At 49.1% G+C, this 23,314-nt stretch overlaps 7 protein-coding genes across 7 annotated transcripts; 3 read left to right on the top strand and 4 right to left on the bottom strand.

Moving 5' to 3' along the window:
- Positions 1-315: 315 nt before the first annotated feature.
- On the top strand, positions 316-4,758 carry NFIA_106840 (putative glycosyl hydrolase, family 18; the record flags this gene model as incomplete). The annotated part of the gene is made up of 6 exons (XM_001267091.1): positions 316-1,863; positions 1,943-1,963; positions 2,024-2,195; positions 2,262-2,671; positions 2,737-3,425; positions 3,504-4,758. 6 exons carry the CDS (start codon positions 316-318, stop codon positions 4,756-4,758), a joined length of 4,095 nt encoding a protein of 1,364 aa, XP_001267092.1.
- Positions 4,759-5,585: 827 nt separating this feature from the next.
- Positions 5,586-6,716, bottom strand: NFIA_106830 (uncharacterized protein; the record flags this gene model as incomplete). Its single annotated transcript, XM_001267090.1, has 2 exons — positions 5,586-6,374; positions 6,441-6,716. The coding sequence occupies 2 exons, from the start codon at positions 6,714-6,716 to the stop codon at positions 5,586-5,588; spliced, it is 1,065 nt and encodes a 354-aa protein (XP_001267091.1).
- Positions 6,717-7,569: 853 nt separating this feature from the next.
- On the bottom strand, positions 7,570-9,022 carry NFIA_106820 (uncharacterized protein; the record flags this gene model as incomplete). Its single annotated transcript, XM_001267089.1, has 3 exons — positions 7,570-8,463; positions 8,493-8,943; positions 8,991-9,022. 3 exons carry the CDS (start codon positions 9,020-9,022, stop codon positions 7,570-7,572), a joined length of 1,377 nt encoding a protein of 458 aa, XP_001267090.1.
- Positions 9,023-12,739: 3,717 nt separating this feature from the next.
- On the bottom strand, positions 12,740-14,042 carry NFIA_106810 (uncharacterized protein; the record flags this gene model as incomplete). The annotated part of the gene is made up of 4 exons (XM_001267088.1): positions 12,740-13,012; positions 13,063-13,500; positions 13,548-13,846; positions 13,901-14,042. 4 exons carry the CDS (start codon positions 14,040-14,042, stop codon positions 12,740-12,742), a joined length of 1,152 nt encoding a protein of 383 aa, XP_001267089.1.
- A 1,434-nt stretch (positions 14,043-15,476) lies between these two features.
- On the top strand, positions 15,477-16,471 carry NFIA_106800 (uncharacterized protein; the record flags this gene model as incomplete). The annotated part of the gene is made up of 2 exons (XM_001267087.1): positions 15,477-15,774; positions 15,879-16,471. 2 exons carry the CDS (start codon positions 15,477-15,479, stop codon positions 16,469-16,471), a joined length of 891 nt encoding a protein of 296 aa, XP_001267088.1.
- Positions 16,472-16,662: 191 nt separating this feature from the next.
- On the bottom strand, positions 16,663-18,052 carry NFIA_106790 (dTDP-glucose 4,6-dehydratase; the record flags this gene model as incomplete). Its single annotated transcript, XM_001267086.1, has 4 exons — positions 16,663-17,207; positions 17,264-17,799; positions 17,850-17,985; positions 18,034-18,052. The coding sequence occupies 4 exons, from the start codon at positions 18,050-18,052 to the stop codon at positions 16,663-16,665; spliced, it is 1,236 nt and encodes a 411-aa protein (XP_001267087.1).
- A 1,867-nt stretch (positions 18,053-19,919) lies between these two features.
- Positions 19,920-21,761, top strand: NFIA_106780 (uncharacterized protein; the record flags this gene model as incomplete). Its single annotated transcript, XM_001267085.1, has 1 exon — positions 19,920-21,761. One exon carries the CDS (start codon positions 19,920-19,922, stop codon positions 21,759-21,761), a length of 1,842 nt encoding a protein of 613 aa, XP_001267086.1.
- Between the last annotated feature and the right edge of the window lie 1,553 nt (positions 21,762-23,314).

Genomic DNA, 23,314 nt, shown 5'->3' with positions numbered 1-23,314 from the left:
TGTATTTTGGCCTCTACACTAAAGCTAGGGTGTTATTGGAGGTTCAGCAACTCACTTCTGTGCCTGAACAGCCAAGAGCTATAGGTCGTACTCTGTTGGCGCTAGAAAACAACTCCCTCACAGGGGCTATGGAGTGGATCTTAGGGTTGGAAAAAGGAGATTCTAATGTTACATCGAGGCACACCCTAGGATCATGTCCTGACGCTTGATAAGATCAATCAAAGTATTGGATATAGTCGTCAGCTTCTTCCCCCCATTATTGTCAAGGGCTCCTCATCTTATCCGAGAGCAATTCCTGCGCAGCTCTCCTTCACTATGAAGCCGTCACTGTGCTTCTTTACTACCTTGGTGGTAGGGGCCTTTTCTGCCCACTCTGGCTCCAATCTCCACATCTCCCACCGAGCAGACACTAGAGAGGACCAAGGTCTGGACGAATGGCTTGCAGCCAACAAGCGGGCGCCCCCCAGCGCACTCGCGGCATGCCCTCTGTCCTGTCACGAAACCGGTAATAGCAGCGCAGGGGCCGGATGGTTCTTGTTTCCTGATGAGTCGAGGCTCGCTGCGTGCAACGAGACCATGCTGCTCGACTTTGTCGTCCAAAACGAAGTTGACGGTGCCAGTAGTCATGGCCCCAAAATAGGCATCAGAGCATGCACAGCCGACTATAGCTCGACGATGCAGGCAGCCTACGAGCCACATGATCAAACGGCAGCTCTTTGCCCAACCCCCAATCATGCCCTCGTCGAAGCTTCCATCAGAATTGCCCATTCTACCGCTGGGAATGAGGATGGCTTTGCCGTTCAGGATTTCTTGTCTGCGGGCCGCCAGATTGTCAATTACTTCAGGTTACAAAAGCCCTCCTGTGTGGAGAACGCTTTGGCTTTTGGGTACTCTCAATCCGCCGTTGTTGGAGTGTTTGCCGGTGCGGAGGTCCACCAGCATGGCGTGACCACGGACGTTCTCAACAACTTGCTCGACTATGCGGAGAAAAACTCGGTCTCCAAAACGACTATCGTTCAGCTGTGTCAGGCGGATGGCCGCGGCGCAGATTACGGCATTGGTATTATTATGAGCAGCGCAAAGCATCTGCCCGTCGTCCAGGAGGCCGTCAAGACCTGGGCTGACGGACGATGCGTCTCTGCGGTGGATGGTGATGAGGACTGGATGACTGTAACTCTGCGCGTCCCTGCCCATGTCAAGTCAAACTCAGATTCCAATGACACTACGACGTTACCAACCGCGGCTGCCCACCTGGGGGCAAGATCAAGATCCCGGATTGTTGCCCGGGCGGAGTGTAGGACAACCACGGTCAATGCTGGCGACGGCTGCTGGGCTCTGGCCGACCGGTGCAAGATCACCGACGCCAAATTGAAAGAGTACAATCCCCGTCCAAACTTTTGCAACACCCTTGTTGCCGGCGAGAAGGTCTGCTGCTCTTCCGGCACCTTGCCTGAGACTATCCCTCCTGGTAACTCGGACGGCACCTGCAAGACAAGACAGGTGATAGGCGGCGACAGCTGCGGTTCCCTGGCGTCCAAATGCGGTCTAAGTCCGCAAGACTTTACCAAGGTCAACACTGGCGCCAATCTGTGCTCGACCCTGAAAGTCGGACAGCATGTATGCTGCACGCGTGGCAAGCTGCCCGATTTAAGGCCCAAGCCCAATCCCGACGGATCCTGCTCCACGTACACGACCAAGGCAGGCGACAGCTGTTCCGGCATTGCCGCAGCTAATGGCCTAACTGTTGCAAATATCGAAGATTTTAACAAGAAGACGTGGGGCTGGAACGGCTGCAAAGTGCTCGCAGTCCAGTTCAAGTTGTGCCTGAGCTCAGGAACGCCGCCTATGCCTGCCCCTGTTTCGGTAAGTATATACATATACATGTATACTTTGAACGTGACACAAGTCCCCTAGAAGAATATATGCTAATGTTGGTCTTTAGAACGCTATCTGTGGACCGACTGTAAGGATTTCCAGACTGCTGTACCAAGCTTGAACTTGCCCGGACTAATATGATTTAAAGGTCCCCGGCACCAAAGAGCCAGCTAAAGGCACCGACCTGTCCAAGCTCAACCCGTGCCCCCTGAAGGTTTGCTGCAATGTGTGGGGTCAATGTGGCACGACAGATGAGTTTTGTACCGTGTCCAAGTCAGAAACTGGCGCTCCTGGCACTTCTGCGCCCGGCAAAAATGGCTGTAAGTGCTTCTGCCCTACAACATCTACTGATACTCCTGAGAAACACAGCTGACCCCGAAAATCAGGCGTCAGTAACTGCGGCAGAGACATTATCAAGGGCCCGGCGCCGGTCCAGAAGATCCAGGTAGCATACTTTGAAGCCTGGAACCATAAGCGCAAGTGCTTGACCATGGACGTCGGCCAGATCGACACGGACAAGTATACGCATATCCACTTCGCTTTCGCCGATGTGACAAAGGACTTCAACGTCGACATAAGTGCCGTTAAGGAGCAGTTTGACCTCTTCAAAGGCATGTCCGGGATCAAGAAGATTATTTCTTTTGGCGGCTGGGACTTTAGTACTATGCCTGGCACTTTCAACATCCTTCGCGAAGCTGTCAAGCCAGCCAACCGCGATATCTTCCAGAAGAATCTCGTTGCCTTTGTCAATGAGCACAAACTCGACGGTCTCGACCTCGACTGGGAGTATCCTGGAGTAAGTAGCACACGTTCACTCATTTTACTTTTACACTATGGACTTGGTTAATGTAATTAATCTAGGCTCCTGACATTCCCGACATTCCTGCCGGTGACCCGCAGGCGGGTATGGACTACTATTACTTGCTCTCCAACGTCAAAAAGGCATTGGGCAGCTCCAAATCAGTCTCCTTCGCAGGCCCGGCTTCCTATCATTATCTCAAGTCTTTCCCTATGGAGCAGATGGGCGCCAGTCTCGACTATATCATCTACATGACTTACGATCTCCACGGCCAGTGGGACTACGGCAACAAGTGGACTTCGCCTGGCTGTCCTAGTGGTAACTGCTTAAGGTCCCATGTCAACGAGACAGAGACCAAAGATGCCCTGTCAATGATCACCAAGGCTGGTGTGCCCTCTAACAAAGTGGTTGTCGGTGTGGCCAGCTACGGCCGGTCGTTCAAGATGGCCGAGGCCGGTTGCACTGGGCCAATTTGCAAATTCACCGGTACCTCGCGCATATCCAATGCCGCAAAAGGACGCTGCACAGAGACGGGCGGCTACATCTCGAACGCGGAGATTGATGAGATCATCAACAGCGGCAAAGTTACCAAGCAGTGGACAGATGTCGGCTCCAACTTCCTGGTCTACAACGACACCGAGTGGGTAGCGTATATGGATGATAAGATGAAGGCTACTCGTGCGGAGTTCTATGATTCATACAACTTTGCTGGGACCACGGACTGGGCGGTTGACCTGCAGGAGTTCAGAGAGTAAGTGCCACTGAGCTGAGCCCCATAGACCTCCCACGTCTCTGTAAAGATATGTTTAATGACACTAACTCTTCGCAGTGGCAGCGGTGGTGATGACTACCCGGATGATTACGAACCCTACATCGACACCAGCATGTACCCAGAGTGTGTAAGCAAGTACACTAGCTTCAAGGAGCTCGAGGACCGCAAGGACTCGATTCCCACTCACTGCATGGAGCAATACATTTTCAATGTTGAGGTTGCCATCATGGAAGCAGCCTTGCAAAAGTACAAGGACCTGGTTAACAATGGCTACGATGAAAAGTTTGAGACCTACGCAGGCTACGTCGACGACCAAGTCCAGGACCAAATCGACGCCTTCATGGGCAGCGGCAAGGCGGACAAGTACTTCAAGTGCACGGAGACCAAGAAGATCACATGCTGCTCCAGCTGCAACTATCCCACCTGTATGTTGGATTGCGACAAGTCCCAAAGTTGTAAGAATGGCCGGGGCACAGTCGATATCACGTGTCCGACCACTCTCAAGGGCGGTTCCGGCACCATCATCGGGATAGGCGTAGATATCCCCAACGCCACATACACGCTGCAAGACTCCGAGGGCTTCTGGAAGGACATTGGTGAGGAGTACGGCATCGAGGAGTCGTGGGTCAAGTTCGCCAGGAGACACGTCAGGGCCAACAATGGCTGTCAGTACGCCGGCGAGGACGTCCTGAACTGCATAGACAGGCAGGACAATTGGTTTTACAACTATCCCACCAAAGACACGGTCAAGGTCTACAACCCCAAAGACCTCATCGGCGACTCGTACGACAAGACCAAGGGCCTCCTCAACCGTCTCAAGATCGTCAGAGACCATGCCGATTACGACGAGCTCATGCAGTGGTCCGACCTGGTTGACGCCGGATCCCTACCCGCGTTGACGATCCAGGCCGCCGTCGACAATATGGACAAGATTGTCGAGACTGCCAAGGAAATCAAGAAGAGAGAGCGCGAGGAGTTCATCATCAGCTTTCTCACAGGCTTGCTCTTCTTCATTCCCTTCGTGGGCGAGGCCGCCGGGGCCGCCGGTCTGACGGCAGCTCGCTCCCTGCTGCGCCTGGCAGGCGCGGCTGGCGAGACTGGCCTGCTGTTGCACGACATCATCGAGCACCCTGAAAATGCCTTTATGAGTGTCTTTAGCTACTTGGCCGGGGCCGGACTCGGGCGAGCCGGGTTTAGAAACGCTGCCAATGCGCGACGATCCATGAAGTCCAGCGACATTGATAGTCTGGGGTCGCTGAAGGGGGATTTGAACCTGATTGAGACTCTGCGTGGTGCTATTTGTCATATCTGAGGGTTGGATCCTGTCCACCACGGCTGACTGTTGTGTCGATGGAGGATCAAGCAAGACGTATGCATGGCAAGTCACTGAGTCCACTCCATAATACTCGAGAATATTCCTTTGTGTTCTCGTCGTTCCCCAGGCCGGCTTGTCTCTACGGCAATGGAAATCCGGGAAGTGAAAATCAGACGGTGGTACAACCTAGAAGACGTTATCAAAACAATATGACATTATGTCTTGACACCTACCTACTCGGGGATGGGGCACGTTGGTCTTCGGGCTTTCCGGCGCGTTTGTATATGAATTCCAACCTCAGTTCTCCTCTTCTCTTCTTTTATTTCCTCTCTAGCTTACAGTCGCTTGCACAATCGGCTTCCACCTTCTTCGCACTCCCAATGATTGCTCCGCTCACCGACTAGGGACACCCTTGCACCTGCTGTGCGGACTTTACTTGATTCATCTTAGAAAGTGAAACGTTTTCAAGGTGAAAGTGGTCTAAAGTGTTGTTAACAAACTCTATAGTACGATCACCTTTGCTGCGTTAGCCCTATCTATTAAATATAATAAGTTACCAACGCCTTGTCGTTTCTTAGGTACGCTTACACTCTGTTAGGAGCATCTGAGGTCGATATTCAAGTTTCATACGAGCTTGTGACGGATATGAGCCTTTGACATATATACGAGCCTTGTCACACCTCCTTAGTGACTGCGTTGCGCGGACTAGATGTTACGTACATGAAAGAATGCTTCAATGGACGCCATCTCGTGGCTATAACTCAATTAAGACTTCCTTTCCAGCTTACATTGCGTGGAAGAATGTAGAAGGCAGTAGATAACTCTTAGTTCCTCTCGTTTTGCTGATTGTTTGACATATCGAGATGTCTGAGGAGATCCTGGACCGTGTTCAGTAACGCCTCTTGTGATCGAACTGACGCCTCTAATGCATGCGTTAAGCGCTGATTATGCTCATTTAGTACTTCTTGTCTGTCAAGCCCTGGAATATTTTGATGGCCATTCTCAACTTTCTCCAACTTCTGCAAGATCCGTTTGCGAACCCCCTGCTGCTCCGTCTCGCGATCCTTCAGTGCATTTGGAATGAAATATGTCGCAATCATAGTGAAGATGCCCACAATGTAAAAGACGAATACGTTTCTTGAATCATTCGGACCACTTTGTGTATCGAGATGTCGCGTCCAGATAAAGCCAAGATACACACCCAGTCCAACAAGGAGTGTACCCAATGACAGGTTCAGCATAAAAGCCGGAATCCCCATTACCAACACTGCGTACACGGACGGATTCCTCGTCGTCAGCATACGCCTGACATTCTCCACCTGTTCGGGCTCCGTGAAAACCTGCTCTAGCTCTGTCGATGGGTTCCGATCCAGCATAGACTCAGATTGGTGGACTGCACGCAGAATTTCGTCCGGCAATGGACCTGCAAGCCAGGCGCGGGTTTCCCGCGCAGTGTAAAGCATTGCCACGGTTTTTTGCGTCATCACGGCAAAATATACAGCCAAACAGCCAGAGACAACGCTGGTTATGAAGAAGGCGCGGGAGACCCAATGGGTTTGGCTGAGAAAGGGGAGTGTCAAGGAAGTCATTGCAATTTGCGCGATGATGGCGCCCTGAAGCTCGCCGTCAGGCCTTGATCTAAAAGACATCGCATTGATTCAAGCCGACACTTAACTAACAGCGACAGCAACCATGTTGCAATCAAAGCAGTAAGAGCTCCGGAAGCAGTCGAGAACATCGTTCGAGCCAGAGAGCACGACTTCATAGAGTGACTTCAGTTGCGGAACTAGCTGAGGCGCAAACAGCTTCACAAGTAGAGGAGGCTCCCATTTTGTCAGCTGGCTTGAGTCTAGCAGTACTGGACCAGAGCCGCGGAAGACTCGCCTTGCATTGAAGAATGATCCCGCGAAGCTCAGGACAGAGATGATGCTGCCGACTGCGGAAATTGGGTCCATTTTGGCTTTTGATATACGTATGTTATCGGCAGCGGAAGCTGATTGCAATAATCATGAGCCAGCTATTGTTCGCGTATTGCGTACACGGGAGATGGAATCGGGAAGTTAGAACAAATCGGTCTACAGGTGGGGTGATAGGGGCCTGCATACGAGTTGAATTACCTACAATTACGGCGGACTGTGGCTACAATGTGGACTTGTGGTATTTTTACAATGATTACTCCGTGCTTAAAGGGCGTTCCACAGCATACTATCTATTATACTATACTAACCTAAAAGGGCCTAATAGGAGGCTCGAATCTTACCATAAGCCTGGTCTGGTTGGATACAACCAACAGGTGGAATTTGTCACTGTTCCTGAGCATACTATGCTATTCAGACTATTCTTATATGTATAGGAAACAGAGAAAAATGGAGAAGGGTCTAAGTAATCAAGGTTAGAGGTATTAGTTCCATATAGTATAACCTATGATGTTATTCTTCCCCGGGGATATGGGGAGAAGAGGGAGATTATTGCTTAAGGAGACTGGGTGTTTAAGACAAGCTTCACTAGGAACCATGAGTGGCTTGTGGAGCCTTTGCCACATAAGGCATAATATACTGTGTTAAACGACAAGTCATCTAAGAATGGGGTAAAAAAAGGAAACTACATAACCTTCGGTGTAGTATGGATGCTTCCTCTACTTGATACAGGTAAAGCTAGAAAAGATGCTGTGGTTTCATCTCATCTTAAGGGTCATTACTAGATCAAATATTCAAAGCAGACGATGGGGACGGCATAGAGAAGACAAAAAGACTACGCATTCAGTTATCTGCCACTTCCTGGTGAATATTGGCCCTCTGATTCCAAGCCTCATGCCTTCTCTACGACAAACCGTGTGGCATCTTCGATCGCTTCGGTGCTCGCATAAAGCCTAGTATGGAGATTCTCATCTTCGCCTGCCTTCCAGTACATATGCCAGAGTGTGCGAAGGACAATAATACTACCGTCACGAATCCTAGAGCTGCTTCGGGGGTTGGCAGGATCGTATGGAAGGAACGTCTCCCAGTCGTCTGCCGGGCCCCAGCCCACACCCCAGTACATAAAGCCTCCGGAGTTCTTCGCGCAGGACACCACAGTATCGTCACCAATCCTGCTGTCGACATGAACAAGCCGGACATTTCCATTGGCGCCACAGGAGTCGGCGTCTAGATTGCCACTGAACGCCCATTCCCAAGATGAGTCCTTATGATAGTGCCGGATCAGAAAACGAGTATTATCCGCTGGCGCGTTCACCAGGGTCAGTAGGCTGAGATTTGTGTTACCGGGGGGATTGGTGTCCACGGCGACGTAACGCCCGTCCAGTGTCCTGAGTCGAATAGTGCTTAAATAGTTGATTGTCTGACCAAGAGGGAGCTCAGGGCTCTGAGCAAATTTATTCAAGCGAATGACGTGGGAGATACCAGGTTCATTCCAGCCTTCATTGACAAAGTCGCGCTTGACGATACCTAACTTATCACCAGGTTTGAACTTGGTGAGCCATTCATTGAAGACCGGCGCTGCTCTGCTATCGCAGTCACTAGGGTGATGACCAGGCATGTAGGACTGCTTTGGTGTGTCGATGAGTTGGGTTATCCAAAGTCTCTCCTTCTTCCACAGGCCTAGAGCTTCGTCTAACCAATTCACAATCTCCTTGGGTGATTTGTTCTCGTAGTCATCCGCCCAATTATCACGGATATTGACGCTTGCGGAGCCCAGGGTTTGCCACTGTCATAATGTTTTGTCACACCGTTGACCTTCTCGTCTTCACCCCAGATGATGATGTATTGTTTCCCGTCCTGCCGCAGCTTAGCCCAGGTAAGGTCAGTGTTGTACATTTTGCCATCAGGGCCGACGTGAGCGGTTGCAAATGCATCTTCTTTGCCGTCTCCTAGGACTTTGATCAACATGGCCAAAACGTCGCCTGCGAGACCACCTCCATGCGTGAGATCGAGATCGAGGAAAAGAAATTCGGATTTATGAGAGTCGGCAAAACTTTTGATTTGATAAAGGACAGTCTCAAAAGGTTGGAACGTGATGATACCGTGCTTCATCACCAAAGTATTCCCCTCGCGGGTGACGCGCATATCAAACCACCGGGAACCTGCAAGGAGCTGGCCGCGGTAATCCGCAATCTGGCAGATACTGCCAACAAACTCATGCATTCCATTGTCGCCTCCATCGTATTTATAGGCAGACGCATCGTGACTGCAGGATATGTACGAGTCGATCACGCGTACGCTGGATCCAGGTACTTCATCCAGTTGGCTAGATCAATGGCCGTCATAGTTCAGAGCAGAAAGTGTCCAATATTATCCAGGCTTGATTAAAGCGAGAAATATAACAGTCCAGAGGTGAGGTTTGGATTATCCTCGGAGCGAATTGCCTCCCTAGAATTTGAGCAAGGAGAGGTTCTGGAGGGGAAGTTCGAGGGCCTTTTTATATTAGGAAAGTGACCCTCATACCTTTTTGTGGTATCCGAGAGTCCTCATAATGAGCCACCTCTGGGTACGAAGAAGGAATGAAAAGACGACTCATCCACAGATGGCTGGCTGAGAATTGCAATAGCCGGCCTTGTCAGGACATGTTAAAGTTCAGCCAGAGACCTATATCTAAGTGCGCAGCTGCAGACTTCTCAAAAAGTTGAACCCTCTAATCAGATTTAGCACAGCTGACGCGCATTATCACGCCGTCACAAGTAAGTCGATATACTAGAATACCCGAGAGTCTAATTGCGCTGGTCGGTTTATATTTCCTCGAATACTAGGGGTATATTTCTTTTGTTCATTGCTCAGTCCAGCGGATCACTCTGCAGCTGAGGCCAAAACTCTCGCTTTGAGTTGGAGATCCAGCCAACAGGGCCAGACTGTTCGTATCGATCAAACCTTAATACCTTCCCACCTGTTGCGAGATCCCTCAGGATTGGACAGCTACTACTCCGTACAATGCGACTGACACGCCGAGCTGAATAGGAGACAGCCACCTAAGGCAACCGCGCCAGTGTCTGCCTCTCAGCACTACTACATCATGGCTCAGAGGGCAGCGATATGACAGTCAGAGAAGTCGTGGTTCTCTGGGCTGCTGAGAACGCACAGAGCCATCAGTCAGATGCTCAACTACGGTTATAATTAACGATTGGCCCCGGCTTAACGATGCCGAAGAAGTAGGGTAGTTGGTACTGATGATATTCTTGAGAGCCCATCGACGTGCCCATGCGAGCACTGCTTTGAAGCAAGCAAGCATTTCTCCCTACCGCTGTACGCTACTGAGACCAAAAGCAAGCGGATGGATGGTAAACGATAGTGCTGATTTTGACAAAGAAGACCGCCTTGGGGCCTGTATTCGTGCAGGCTATACAAGGGGTCCATGAGAAGCTCGGCTCACGCTTTGATATTGAACCGGACTTGGATGCTCAAGCTCTCCAATCCTTCGTGCATATCGTTGTCAGAGGACACCAACAAGACCCAGTCTGGAAACCCTCTTTATACTAGTCATATATAGAAGAGAAGGCTAAGCGACTGACAAAGACTTAAAATTATAGGTATTTAATGATATTAATGAGGGTTATTGGCGCCTATATGGGATTATTCAGAGTGCGACCTTCTCAAGTACTATAGAAAATACTGGTATTTATTGGATTGCTATAGAAAAGAAGCTCTTGATATCGGGCGAGCTCTTTCGCTAGGGCGACACCTAGGCTTCTAATATCCATGACCACGCAGCAACTAGCAAGAACACTCCTCTATCTAGAAGTGCTAATAACAGAAGAGTACAGTATTGACTATTAACATACTCCGTAGGTTACGATATAAAGCATGTGGGTAGTGGGTATTCACTGAGCTGGAGATTTCTACTGGGAGATTATGACCACAGGTCTACAGTCAATTGTCTGGGTAGGATAAGCACGAACGAGATGTAAAAGTAACAACGTATCATGGCACGCCTGGTCTTTTCTATATATATCCCGTCAATGTGATATTCTTTCAAGGCAGCTTGTCCAGCCCAGTTCCCCCCTTCATTACTTAGTCCTAGGCGATAAATATTAGCATTTAATTCATGTTGAAGAGGAACAAGGAATGGAAGAGCATAATGCCACTCACTAAAATACCTGTTGGCATGTATTTAGACATGAACTTCACTATGGAGGCCATAGCTCTGCGCCACATAGGTCCTGTGGCTCTACCCAAGATATCCTTAACAACCTCATGAGCAAAGTCTGCCGGCGCGCTCTTATTTAATATATCATTTCCAACACTGTGTGTTTGAATCTCTGGAGCACCTTTTAGTAAAGTAAGTTTTCAGCAAGATTTATATTCAAATGCAACATGATATTTATGGCAACAGCGCCAGTGACTAGAGAGATAACCTGGATATTAAAGGGCTGTACTTCCAACTAGAGAGTCTTACTCTAAGACACTAGAGTGGCCTTTAAGGCATTATAGACACCTAGTGCAAATATATCAGCAGGTAATTCCTTGTTTATTTTATTATAACAGCCTGGGTAGAGAGCCTTACTATCCAGGGGGTGTATAAGAAGCCTAAGATAGAGTAGACATTTATAAGTATACTACCATTTTTAGCAGCCAGCAACAACAGTATGAAAGCCTGAGTAATAGCAAAGACCCCCCAGAAATTGATATTAAAAGATGCTTGGCCTCGTTGATTGAGGTGCCCAGAGCAGGGTAAATGAGAGATTGGCCGGTGTTGTTGATGAGGATGTTCAGGGAGCCACCATGCGAAGATAAATCCTGTTAAGCAGTATTGACGGCAGCAGTAATGCTGGCTGGGTTGACAATGTCTAGGGTAACAAGAATTACATTAGGAAGCTCAGCAAGATGGTTCATCTTGGCTGGGGAGCGGGTGGTTGCATAGACTCTCAGCCCTTAGGCGTGGAGTTCCTCCACCAGGGCTAAGCTAATACCACTAGTGCTATAGCTAGTGACAAGGGCGCAAGGGGGCATTGTTCTTAAAATCACTAATGTGAAGAGGGAGAAAGAGGGAGTTAAAGACGCAACAGAAAATAGGATAGGGGAAGGAAGTAGGAAAGAAAAGGTTGGACTTTTGGGTCTTTCTTTGTTTATTTTGCTTGGCTTTTTCCCCCTTCCCAAACACTAGAAAGGGAAAGTTCCGGAGTTGACTAGTAAAGGTCTTAGGATAAAAAAGATACCAGTGATGATAGCGGTCTTCCCCTCCAGTCGAGAGAAGTCATGTGCTTGTCTGTGTCTTTGACCTGCGTGGTTGGTGCAAGAGGGTGATTGAGATTTCATGCTCTACAAACACAGCCAGCCTGGCATCGGACATAAATATCATTCGATCTATCTCATCTTGTTCGCGGGTATACTTTCTCCTCGACTGACAACATCGACATGCCAACCGTGGTTAGTCCCAATTGCTACTATTGCGGGCATTACCTATATGGCTAACTGTGGGGATTGTGCCCACCCAGGCTTCTGTACTATGTACTCAGTACTGTACTTGGCTAGATAGTACCTGAACGTGAAGGGACATTACGTCCGAACATACCGATCATCATTAAGCACTGGACTAGTAGGCAAGTATCTCCGATAGGCTGCCGTATCGGCCAGTGACACTCGAAGGCATCCAAAACCGTTCCCACTCATTGTATCTAACTCTGAAAGCAAGCCGACCCCAGCTTATATGTTGCTGCCAGCGAGTTTAATGACCCATATGTGACAGACCTGGTAGGCCATGTCCTCAGGAAGAGGAGGGCAATGTGACGGTCTGACAAGATGCGACTGAGGAAGTTAATGATGGAAGGCTTGATGCAAGATGGAGGAAGATTGCCATGTTTGTTTCTCCCCTTCCTGAGCACCGAATCGAATCCTTCTTTTCGCCTGGCTTGTAACAAGAGCTATATAAAATTGAACCTGGTAGCTGTAATTATGGCTACAGAGTTGATGAAAACAGAGATTCATGCAATCAAGATTAGCCTCCCCTGGTCATCTTAGCCGGATAGGCATCTCGAATACCTCGTGTAGTACACTTACACAGGTAAGACAACCTTTTTCTTCTTACTGAAACGAGACAGCTTACCAAAAGCAAACGGCGTTGACCAAAGTCCCTCGCCCACTAGTTGTGCATCGGGCCTGGAGGCCTCGTACCTCCCACGCTCAGACCTGCACTTGTATGTCCACCAAGCAGCCATCACAATAAGTGTTAGCGGGAAGGTGAGTGCGATCCAAAGCCACCACAAGCTCGAGGTAGAAATTCCATTGGAGTTTGCTCTAGCGGAGAAGATGCCAGCGCTGAGGATGCTCTAGAGTATTATGTTAGCGTGGCACTCTGCCAATGTGCCGATTGACTTACGGAAGTGAAGGTGCCGGGAAGGAAGAGCATCGTCAGGGCCGCAATTGAACTCATGCTGGTACTGTCGCGTTTCATGCTTTGGGCCAATTGAATGTTGTTGGCTGCGTCACTTTGGGTGACAAGGTTGTAAACCAAGCTCATGGTGCTGTCTTTCCTACTCTTGTAGTTCAAGAACAACATTTTCTGTTTCTCCATGGAGTCAATCACATACGTGATTGCGTCCTCAGCGGGCTGCCGAAACAATGTCGGGGTTGAGAGATAATCGTGCAATTTAGCTTGCGTGTCACGGATCCCCGTCGCGGTGATGATAGCGACGTCTGCATTGAGTAAATGGGAGTCCGCTTGCTGAGATATAATCTGGAGCGACTTTGTGAGTTCGGTCAAGCGACCTCGGTCGCTAGTTTCTAGTCCTGCAAGGTGGTCGTCGACCTTGTTGACCTGGCGGCAGTTAGAAAAGTCGTAGGAATTGGGTAATTGAAGCATACCTGCTGCCACATGTACCGTCGAAACCGCGCTACATGAAATTTGGATGCTTCGAATGACAATGAAGACAATAAGACAGCAATATCAAAAGGGTTCGTGAGATACCTTTGCGAATTACTCTTCATCCCGAACTTGTCAACTCCGGCCCTCAAGATTTGTTGTAATGCGTGAACACTGCTATCCCCCTCTTTGTGGGAGATAATATATGCAGTGAGTTTTGTTTTCACTTGTCGTATCATGTATACTGAAAGTGGGGCGCCTTGAAGTTGGATATTCCATCGGGGATGTTGGCAGAAGTGGTCTGTTTCTGATTAGTATCCAACCGAGGACGGTTGGATTCACTGCCATACCATACCACAGAATATAAGTTCATTTTTTATGTTGCACTTCCAGCGTGTTCGAGGGGACCAGTAGTCAGGCCGCCCAAGCATATTGAGCATAAATTCTGGATTCACGCCGAGTGTCTTGAACAGTCTTTGGACGCTTGCGCATTGCATCGATACCTGCGAGCCAAAAGTACCTTGTTTCTTGGGTATCAAGGGAACAAAGAAGACCAGAGCCCGCTCCCTAGGATTAGGTTCTGCACTCGACGGTGCTTCCGAAGTTATTGAAGTTTGGCCACTGCTTAAAGAAGTTGTTCCTGTACTCGAAGGATGTGGTGTCACGAATGGAGTTGGTTGTGGGGATGCAGGAGGCGTATGGGGTGTCTGTGAGTTTGCGGCCGAATTAGGGTTCGCGGTACTACACACGCCCACATCTAGTTCATCCTGTTTGACTGTATCCAAAATTTTGTCCAAGCCTGCACTGTTCAATGTGAGAAAGGCTATACTGTCATCTGTTTGATCGAAACACTCAATCTTGGTCTCGTCCGCAAAGTTGCTCTTGTTGGCTAAATAGGAACTATACTGCAATGCGGGGAGAATACTCTGGATGGAACAATAGCCATTGGGCGGTAAACTATCGCATTCCACGCTGTAGTTGAATTCGAGATCATTCGCAGTGAGGTCTGATTTGATCGCATGCCTGTTCGGATCGAGTACCTCCAGTGATATACGCCGACGCTCTATGTTAAGATTGGCGAAGCCAGCTTCGAGTTTTGAAAAGTCACCGCTGCCCTCATCTCCCATAGTTCCTGATCTTGAAAACGTGCTTTAATCAAGAGCTTTATTTCGAAGAGTGGGTTCAAACAATGATTGAAATAAGCGGACAGAGTATCAAAAGTTCGGGCAACCTCCAAAGAGGCATTATGGAGGGTTCAACTAGGGGAATCACTTTTATGAATGCGTCTTGGTGGCGTTTGCAGAGCCTCATGATTATGCGTGGGTGTACAGAGTACATCGACATGGCCAAGCTGAGTCGAGGCCCAAACGTGGACAACTATGATTGGCGGATAATTCCATCCAGGGACATGAAGAATACCAAGACTACAGATAAAAGGCACACCGCAAGGCACCATTCACCTGGCCTCCAAACACACAACCCAGCGCTATCAGTGGGCGCGACCCAGGCAGACCAAGCGGACTAGACCCGCTGGACCCCAATCAGAGGCACATGCACGCTTACACCCCTGTACAAGGCATATTGCTTCCGGTAGGTACAGATGAGTTCGCCTCACTGAAGCCTGACCCCACCTCAGACGTCTGTGCGGTCAGTGTTACCTTGAGAGCCCTGGGTGGTGAGCTTAACATTAGCATAAGGCTGATGTGCCTCTTATTCTCCCTGTTCTGTTTGGACGCTTATTAGCGCTGCAGCAGAAACTATACGGTACGTCCCCAAGAGAATAGTTGTCAGGGTCAAGGCTTGCAAACTGCAGTCCTTAACTCCGCCGACAGAGCAAAAGCCGCCTTGTAGCCTCTCTAGAGTCAGCTTGCACACTCTTTATTCCTTCGATTGCTCCAAGACCAAGGATTGCTTCCTTCCAATCAACAATAATGGATCTTTCCAACATCTCTAATCCCTATGACGAACTCCTGAGAAGTCTCGAGTATGACCGAAGTCGTATACAAGCCTTCTACGAAGCGCAGTGGAATGAGCTAAACTCTAAGGCTACGTCCAAGTTGCTCGATGATAGCTTCAAAGGCATGCAACCGGACCAGATTCTCGTCGACCTTCTTAACAAGCCAGGTTACGAAGATCCCAGGAATGTTCTATGTATCTGGGCAAGGCCGAGCGTTGCAGTAAAAGAGTTGGTATTGAGATGCCAGAGCCTGCTCAAGGAGATGAGTCCTAGTGAGACTTTCTAGTGATACCTCAGAAAGCAAAACCGCTAGTTATCCGCTTACAACTTCCTATGCTTTCCTTCAAGACAAAGCTCTAACTAACGGTCCGTTTAGATATTTGGCTGACGCCGCAAGACTGTCTACACATGACCGTTCTCGTTGTCGCATACTACCTCACACCAGGAGAACTCGCTGCCACTGTGCCTAGGCTAATGCCATCCTTGCGCAAGGTTGCGGGGTTCCACGAAGCCCACCGTGCTCGACTTGTGAAGCCAAGACTATCATTCAGCGACTCGGGTGTGGCTCTCTCGTATGTCCCTGCTGCCGGCGAGATTACCGACGACCGAGCCATGGATGAGAGCTATACGTATCTTCACCTTCGACGGGATATCTTCAACCTCTGCCGTGGACAGGTTCTTGATGTAAATGCTCAACATCCCCCCACGAGCTGCCACATCACAGTGGCGAGGTTCGTCACAACTGAAGATCATTCTTCTGGTAGTAAACCAGATCATACGGCAATAGCTGCCTGGGTGAGCGCCATTGAAAAGATAAACGAAATGATTGCGATGGAATATTGGCCGCGTGGAGGCACCGCGCCAGAGGCTGGTAATTGGATTATAGGAGAAGACAGAGGTCTAGATATAAGAGAAGGGACAACCTGGTATGGCGGAGGACGATCCCTGGAATTTCCACCAGGTCCATGAATGTGGAGTCGTATCTTAGAGGGCCTCCTGCAGTCATGATGAATTCTGTTTTTCTTATCTATCTTATTTCTTGATATATTTGATTTGGCTACCTTGACCCATCATTGTCTTCGTAATGGCAAATATCTGGGCACGAGTTGAAACCCCGATGTGGGAGTACTTCTCAGCTTTGGCAATCTACCCTTACATGTCTATTGTGCAATCATCTCTATTCCATTCGGCGTATGTTCTCGTGCCATATCTGGTTGCTGCCCAGCATGCCCTGCCAAAGCCCCCGTGTGCTTTGCGTGACCGACTGATGTCTTTGCTGTTCCATGGAATGCTGTCAAGACTTGATTAATATCCCCCCACCAATCAGGGAAATCACGATACCACTGAATCGTCTTTAGCAACCCATCCTCAAATGATGTCTGCTGCTTCCATCCGAGGCCTTGTAATTTAGACCCGCTGGTTGCATAACGATGGTCGTTGAAAGGTCGGTCCTCCGTAAAGTCAATCCAGTTCTTCGTATTGGTGATTCCAAACATGCTAAGCACTTTCTCGCATAATTCCAGATTTGTGATCTCGGACTTCGAGCCAACGTTATAGATTTGGCCCACGCTCCCTTTGTGCAATATAGTATCGAAAGCATCGGCGGCATCTCCTGCCCAAAGGTACCTTCGCGAGTTTGTTCCATCTCCATAGACCGTGAGCTTTTGGCCTCTTTGCAGAAGACTTATAAACTTTGGGATAACCTCTATTTATCCTCAGTATCTCAGACCACATCGCTCAAAATTTCGAGATGTTACATACTCTCGGGGAATTGGTGAGGTCCGTACACGTTATTCAACCGCACCACAATTGCAGGCAGTCGGAAGCTCTTGGAGTAGGCTAGTATCATCATCTCGGCAGCTGCTTTGCTTGCGGAGTATGGATTCGTAGGTGCTAATATGCTGTCTTCTGGTAGATCCTCCCCGTCGTCAGGAACTTCTCCATACACTTCATCCGTGGAGACATGGATGAAACGGCGTATTCCGGACTGTCTGACCGACTCGAGCAGCACATTCGTCCCATATATATTGTCTCTGATAAACGAATACGAGTTCCGGAAGCTAAGGTCGACATGCGACTGTGCTGCGAAGTGGATGACCACATCGATTTTATGGGCATGGAGACAGCGCATTACGTCGTCAGCAGAAGTCACATCGCCATGAACAAACTTAAAGTTTGGCATCGCCTCTAGCATGCGTATGTTGTTGATAGAGGAGCAGTAATCGAGCTTGTCGAAGACGACAATATAGTAAGACTCGGGATACGTAAGCACGAGATGTCGAGCAACCCAGGAACCGCTAACCCTATCGTCAGTTCTCTCTCCCACAGCGTTTTGCGGCTGCCCTACATGAATCCCGCGCCACCGGTAACCATGATATTCCTCACATTATCCAGGGGCTTGAATTCGGTCGTGCCCCGCAGTAGAGGCGCCAGTTTCCAGTCAGAGCTGCCAGCGAAGGATTGCTGGTCTAGGCTTGGTCCAGCTGGTTAAGGTAAGCAAGCCATTATCAACAATGTCGCATATTGCTTACCCGTTGTCCAAATCGTCATTGCTTCTGGCCTTCGGTAGATAGATCTCCTTTAAGGTTACGAGGAAAAAGAGAAGGAAGTCCGCGCTACTAGAATCAAGTAAGCACGGGTGCGTGTTCTCTATAGGATAGATGTTATCCTAGATTAAGGGATATCCTTGAGCAAGATACATTCTTAAACCTACATTGTTGCGGCATCTGGTAAGGCTGCTTTTGTCATGAGGCTCTTCTACTATCAAGGCTTTTTGTCCCAGAACGTCTGATTCGGCAAGGCGCTTTTTATCAACACTATCTTTCATTCTGATAATGTTTATTTCGCTAAAGTCGTTCCTTCATCCAGTCGCCAAGGTTGCCTCTGCTCGTAGTCCTGCTTTCGGTGATGTGGCTCTAACCAAGCATTAAGGCTCTGTAGCCTCGCAATTCTTGTATTTCCAATGACGTTTCTTTCTGTCTCAATGCAGCGGCCCCCGCGCTTATTTCCGGCACAGCCCCTGGTTGATAATTCTGCCTTGTAGGCTTCATAGAATGCCTATCCACCCGGTGTATGCTGGCTCCACTCAATGATCCCCAAGCGTGCTAGATCCGTCTAATATGCCTCCGGCCTGAACTACTAGAGCCTAACCAATTGTCATGTCAATCCTGGACGGTCTACTCGGAGTCGTGAGTCTGCACACCTGCAGATAGGCTGGAACTGTGTGTCCTAATCCCACTCGCGTTGAGGGTTCACCGGGAAGCAGCTGCTGATGCCAAGGTCCAATAAGAGACTGTACAACGCTCGAGATCACACTTATGATGCTTGGAAGATTCAATTCCAGACCGCGTCTTGCATCTTCGGTAACCTGGCTGCATCTTCTTGCATCTGTAACTGGTCTTGCTATGTCTGTCCGGTAGCCTTGTCTGTACATGCAGGATGACTTTTCACCGACAGCCAGGGCAGAACCAATGGAATTACTGCTGTGTGGCGTTGATACGGTCAACAGTCCTGCTGATCAAACAGTTTGTTGAGTTCCACGTGACAGAATAACCTCATAGCTTCTCTTCTCGAGGCTCTGTATATGCATCTCGATAGACGCGAGGCTGAGAACCCCGCATCCTGCACCTTGGCAGACTCTAGCCCTTCGGGCATGACATGTTTGCGCCGAGTCTCTGCATTTATGGTCTTGGAAGCTTTTCTTTCACTCTAGCGCCCACCGAGCACTGCGCATTAGCTTTCAGCTTGACGCACTGCCTCTTTCATTTTACTGGAGATGCTGCTCGATCCGACGCCTAGCTTGCAGTGCCTGTTGCCCCGGAGCGTAACCACTGGAACATAGCCCGTAGCGGTATCGTGTCCTTTCGCGTGGATAATCCTACCCCTTCCCTGGGGGAGTGAATGTGCACCATGCTACGAAGCTATCTAGGTCTCTCTCTGACAGTGCGCCTTTTGGTTTCTGATTCCGCGGGCATCCTTCACAAGCAAAGTGCCTGTATATTCTCGACGCCGCATACCCCTCCATCCGCCTCATCTAAGGTTGAATTGCACAGCCCTAGTGCCACCGAATGGCTCCAGGTTGCCTGGTCATGAATACTGTAGCGCCTAGTTGCCGTCATCGTCTGTCTCTCTGGTTCCTCTCCATCCAGTCGATGAATATTCGAAAGCGCAGTCCGGTGATGTGTGCCAATAGCAAAAATGACGCACAAGCCCTGACCGTAGTCAGGTAACGTTTACTCGAATGTGCTCCAGGCTTGCACACTTGGGTGCGACTTAATACATTGACACCGTAGAATCAGGCATGTGGTATAAAGCGAGGGCCATCCGCGCAGAACACTTGCAGATATTACACCTCGTTTCTCATATTCATTCATACTATAACCCAAGGCAAACACAAACCAACGTAAAGACTTAAGACATGGCTTTTCTAGTCGCCCCGCAACCACTTCAGGTCAAGGTCGGACCAGAACCCACACCGGAGCAAACCTTCGAGTTCTTGGGACCTATCCCTGAACAAAGAAATGACCTTCTGCATCTAAGCGCCAAGGGAGACGCTGCTATTCCGGGGCTTCACTTTGACACAGTCAAATACCGCAGAGGGCCTAGTCACGACGCGAAAGAAGCATTTCGATCTAAATTGCTAAGCCAACTTCGCCAGGTGTGGAAGAACAACGACACCGAGACCCAATTCATCAAGCTTGCAAACCTTCTTGAGGCCGACGGATGCACTTTGTTCGGCGGCCTCATTGATGTCTGCAGATTCGAGAAGCTGATCCAGGACTACGAGGGGATCCAACAACGAACAGGAAGCGCATCTTTCCTCCACTCGTACGCTAACCTAGCCGGCAATCCAGGCTTTATCAAGAATCTCGAGTACAATGACGCATTTGTACATCCGCTCCTCGTGGCTTTGATTGCGTATTGTATGGGCGGTGCGGTTCGCATCATAGACATGCGCGGCAAGGATACGGTCCCTCTGTCTGCCAATGCTCAAGACAACATGCTCCATATCGACAATACTCCTTTTAAAGATGAATACAAAGTCCTTGTAATCTGGAAAAAAGGCGAAGCAAAGGGTCCGTCAGGTCAGAACTTCGCCTACCTTCCCGGTACTCACCGCGGTAACCGTGATATATTTATCGACGGATCCGGCACGCCTTTTTCAACGGAAAGGGAGAACCTTTTCGGCAGCCACGAGGCTATAGACCGGCTCTTTGCCTTCCAGAAAAAGGCCACAGGCCAAGGCCCCACGGTGGTGGAGATAGAGTACCCTGAAGAGCCTGTGACATTACTCTTTGCGGCTGGCGGACTGGTGCATCATCGCTATCGAACTCCACATGGCGAACCTCGAAGTTGCGTGAGCGCTGCCTTTCACCTCGCTAGCGATAATCCTGGTGCACTTGTTACTGGACTATCTACGGACGACCTACCTGGGACCCTTACCGACTTCATGATGCATCATCAGGGCTCAGGCTCGAATGACACATTCCTCGCCTTGCTTTCAGCTGAGGCCGAGCGCGTCGAAGCCAAGATTGCGGAAATAACTAATACCTCTGCTAAAACTCAAATAATCGATACCTCTGGTATGCGCCTCTCAAAAGAGCAATTACAAGCCTGGCGTGACGTCGCAGTCGCGGCCCCATCGGCTTCGTCAATCAAATTCCGCCGCGGCGTCTACGTCTCCGACGCCCTGGGACATAGCGCCGAGCATCTCGCCGAAAAGCTCCTGTCGGCAATGATGTACGATAAACACGGTTTGTTACAGCTGATTCTATACGAGGACGGCCGCGAGGAGACGCGCAAACTAGCCCGCAAGTGCATTGGCGAGATGAGAAAAGAGGAGATTGCAATCCGCCTCGCCACCTGGTTGCCAGTCCTTATGGAGCACCCTTTGACTGTCAAGGATATTCCTGAACCCGGACTATTGAGGGAGTTGACCGAACAAATCGGCGCGGTAGGGAACCTGAGATTACAGACAATCGAGGCCCAGACGGATGACATAAAAGCCAACAGGGTCATGTTTGAGTCGCTGCTGCGCTTGATAGATGACCTGGGCGAGGCCTTGCAGCGATGTGAGCGTCCGGAAACGTACGCGTCGACTGTCCTCTACCTATTCTGGGCTGTAGATGGCATAGCTCCATTCCTTGACGAATCTTCCAAAGAGAATGCCCTTCGCGGTGCGGCGGTCTTATTGCGCTATTATGTCGCATATTTGTTGCTACTTGAGGCTGAGGAAAATGCAGTTGACACCTCGGCATGAATGGCATAGGGCTCGTGGCAGAAGTTGATATAGAGTACTAGTCAACCTTCGCCAACAGACAATTGGATTTGTGGGCTTTGCCCTTTGGTTCCAGCCTCAGATTCGCCCATTTTGCTTGCTCGTAGAAACCTTAACAACCCCCCAAACGGTGGCGGCAGCAGGTCGCCAAAGGTGTCGTGCAGGATATTATGCTCTTAAGTTTGGCCTCAGTCACGTTTCCTTCTCGTTAACTGGCAATATTAAATTCATTCACTGGTCTAATGCTATGTTGGGGCCGATTATACCAACAACGTATCGCAGTAAGTTTCATTTTGCAGTACCTTTTTTCTTTTTGGATATCATGACTCTCCCCCAGCGGGTGTTGTTGATTAATATATGGCATCGCCTACTCACTACTAGACGGCTCTCATGGTCCCCATTAGGTGCTTTTATACGCATGCCACTGCCCCCCAAGTTAAAGTCTGCTAGTACATTACTCAAGGGGTAGTTATTCTTAACTGATTGGCTGCTTTGTTCAGTCTGTACATCTGGTTCTGTTGGTTTGGCTGGTTCTCACTGGTTTGTCTGTGCCTCTCTCTCTCTTTTTTTTAACTATCATGGAGCGAGCGATCTCTAATGCCATGGGCTAGGAGCCTTAAAAACCCATGACCTAGGTTTGGACAGTAAGAAATCACTAAGGAATCTAACTAGGGCTGCAGCAGCCAAAGCTGCCAAACATAAAAAGGAGTGTGAGAACAGGAGGTAAGATTATATAATAGGGCTGCTTACTATATCAATTAGTATGATAACTAACTACCACATGGCCGATAGCTAGTGTCCAAGTTGGACATGTCTTTGTAGAGTCATGTATATCGGCCAGAGCCAAAAGTAGTTAGTGCCTGAGGCAGCTCGCGAGTGCCGACAGGCTCAAGCATACAGCGGACCTTGCCCGCTACAATTCTAACCATTTACTAAGGAGAATAATTAGAGTGGCCTTAAAGGGCCCCTAAGAGGTAAGCCCTAAAATATATTTCACCAAATATGCAGCACAACGCTGTTAATAAGGTGAATCTGGAGTATGAATAATTCATAACTCTAGTGGACGAAAAGATTCTGAATTTAGATCCTCACCCCCAGAGCACTCACTTGTCACACCGTGGGATCCGTCTCTGCTGTTCTCTACCAGTCAACTACTTTGGGAACGGGGTGATGTACTGATACTTGTTTGACTACCCGAAACAAGTAATTGTTACGAAACTTACGAGGTCTGTAACATTTACACAACGACCGTAACCCATGGGATCAGAATCACGGCTATATATATATGACTCTTTTGGCTATTTTGTTATGGTCTCACACGCTCTTCTAATCCGTTATTGGACTCTCTATGCTTACTGACATTTTATGCCATGTCCCAACATATCATCTTATCTACTCTGCTATTCGTAGCAACCTTTACGTATGTGTGCCAAAAGATCCACTTTCGTCGCCGTCAATATTCCGATCTGCCGCAGCTAAAGCGATCAGCGATCCTGGGACATTTGGGAGCACTAAATCAATTTATCACCAGTGGT

Source organism: Aspergillus fischeri, genomic scaffold, assembly GCF_000149645.3.
Source record: "Aspergillus fischeri NRRL 181 1099437636245 genomic scaffold, whole genome shotgun sequence".
Lineage (NCBI taxonomy): Eukaryota > Fungi > Ascomycota > Eurotiomycetes > Eurotiales > Aspergillaceae > Aspergillus > Aspergillus fischeri.
Note: the sequence above shows the minus strand (reverse complement) of the source record. Positions and strands in the feature narration are given on the sequence as shown.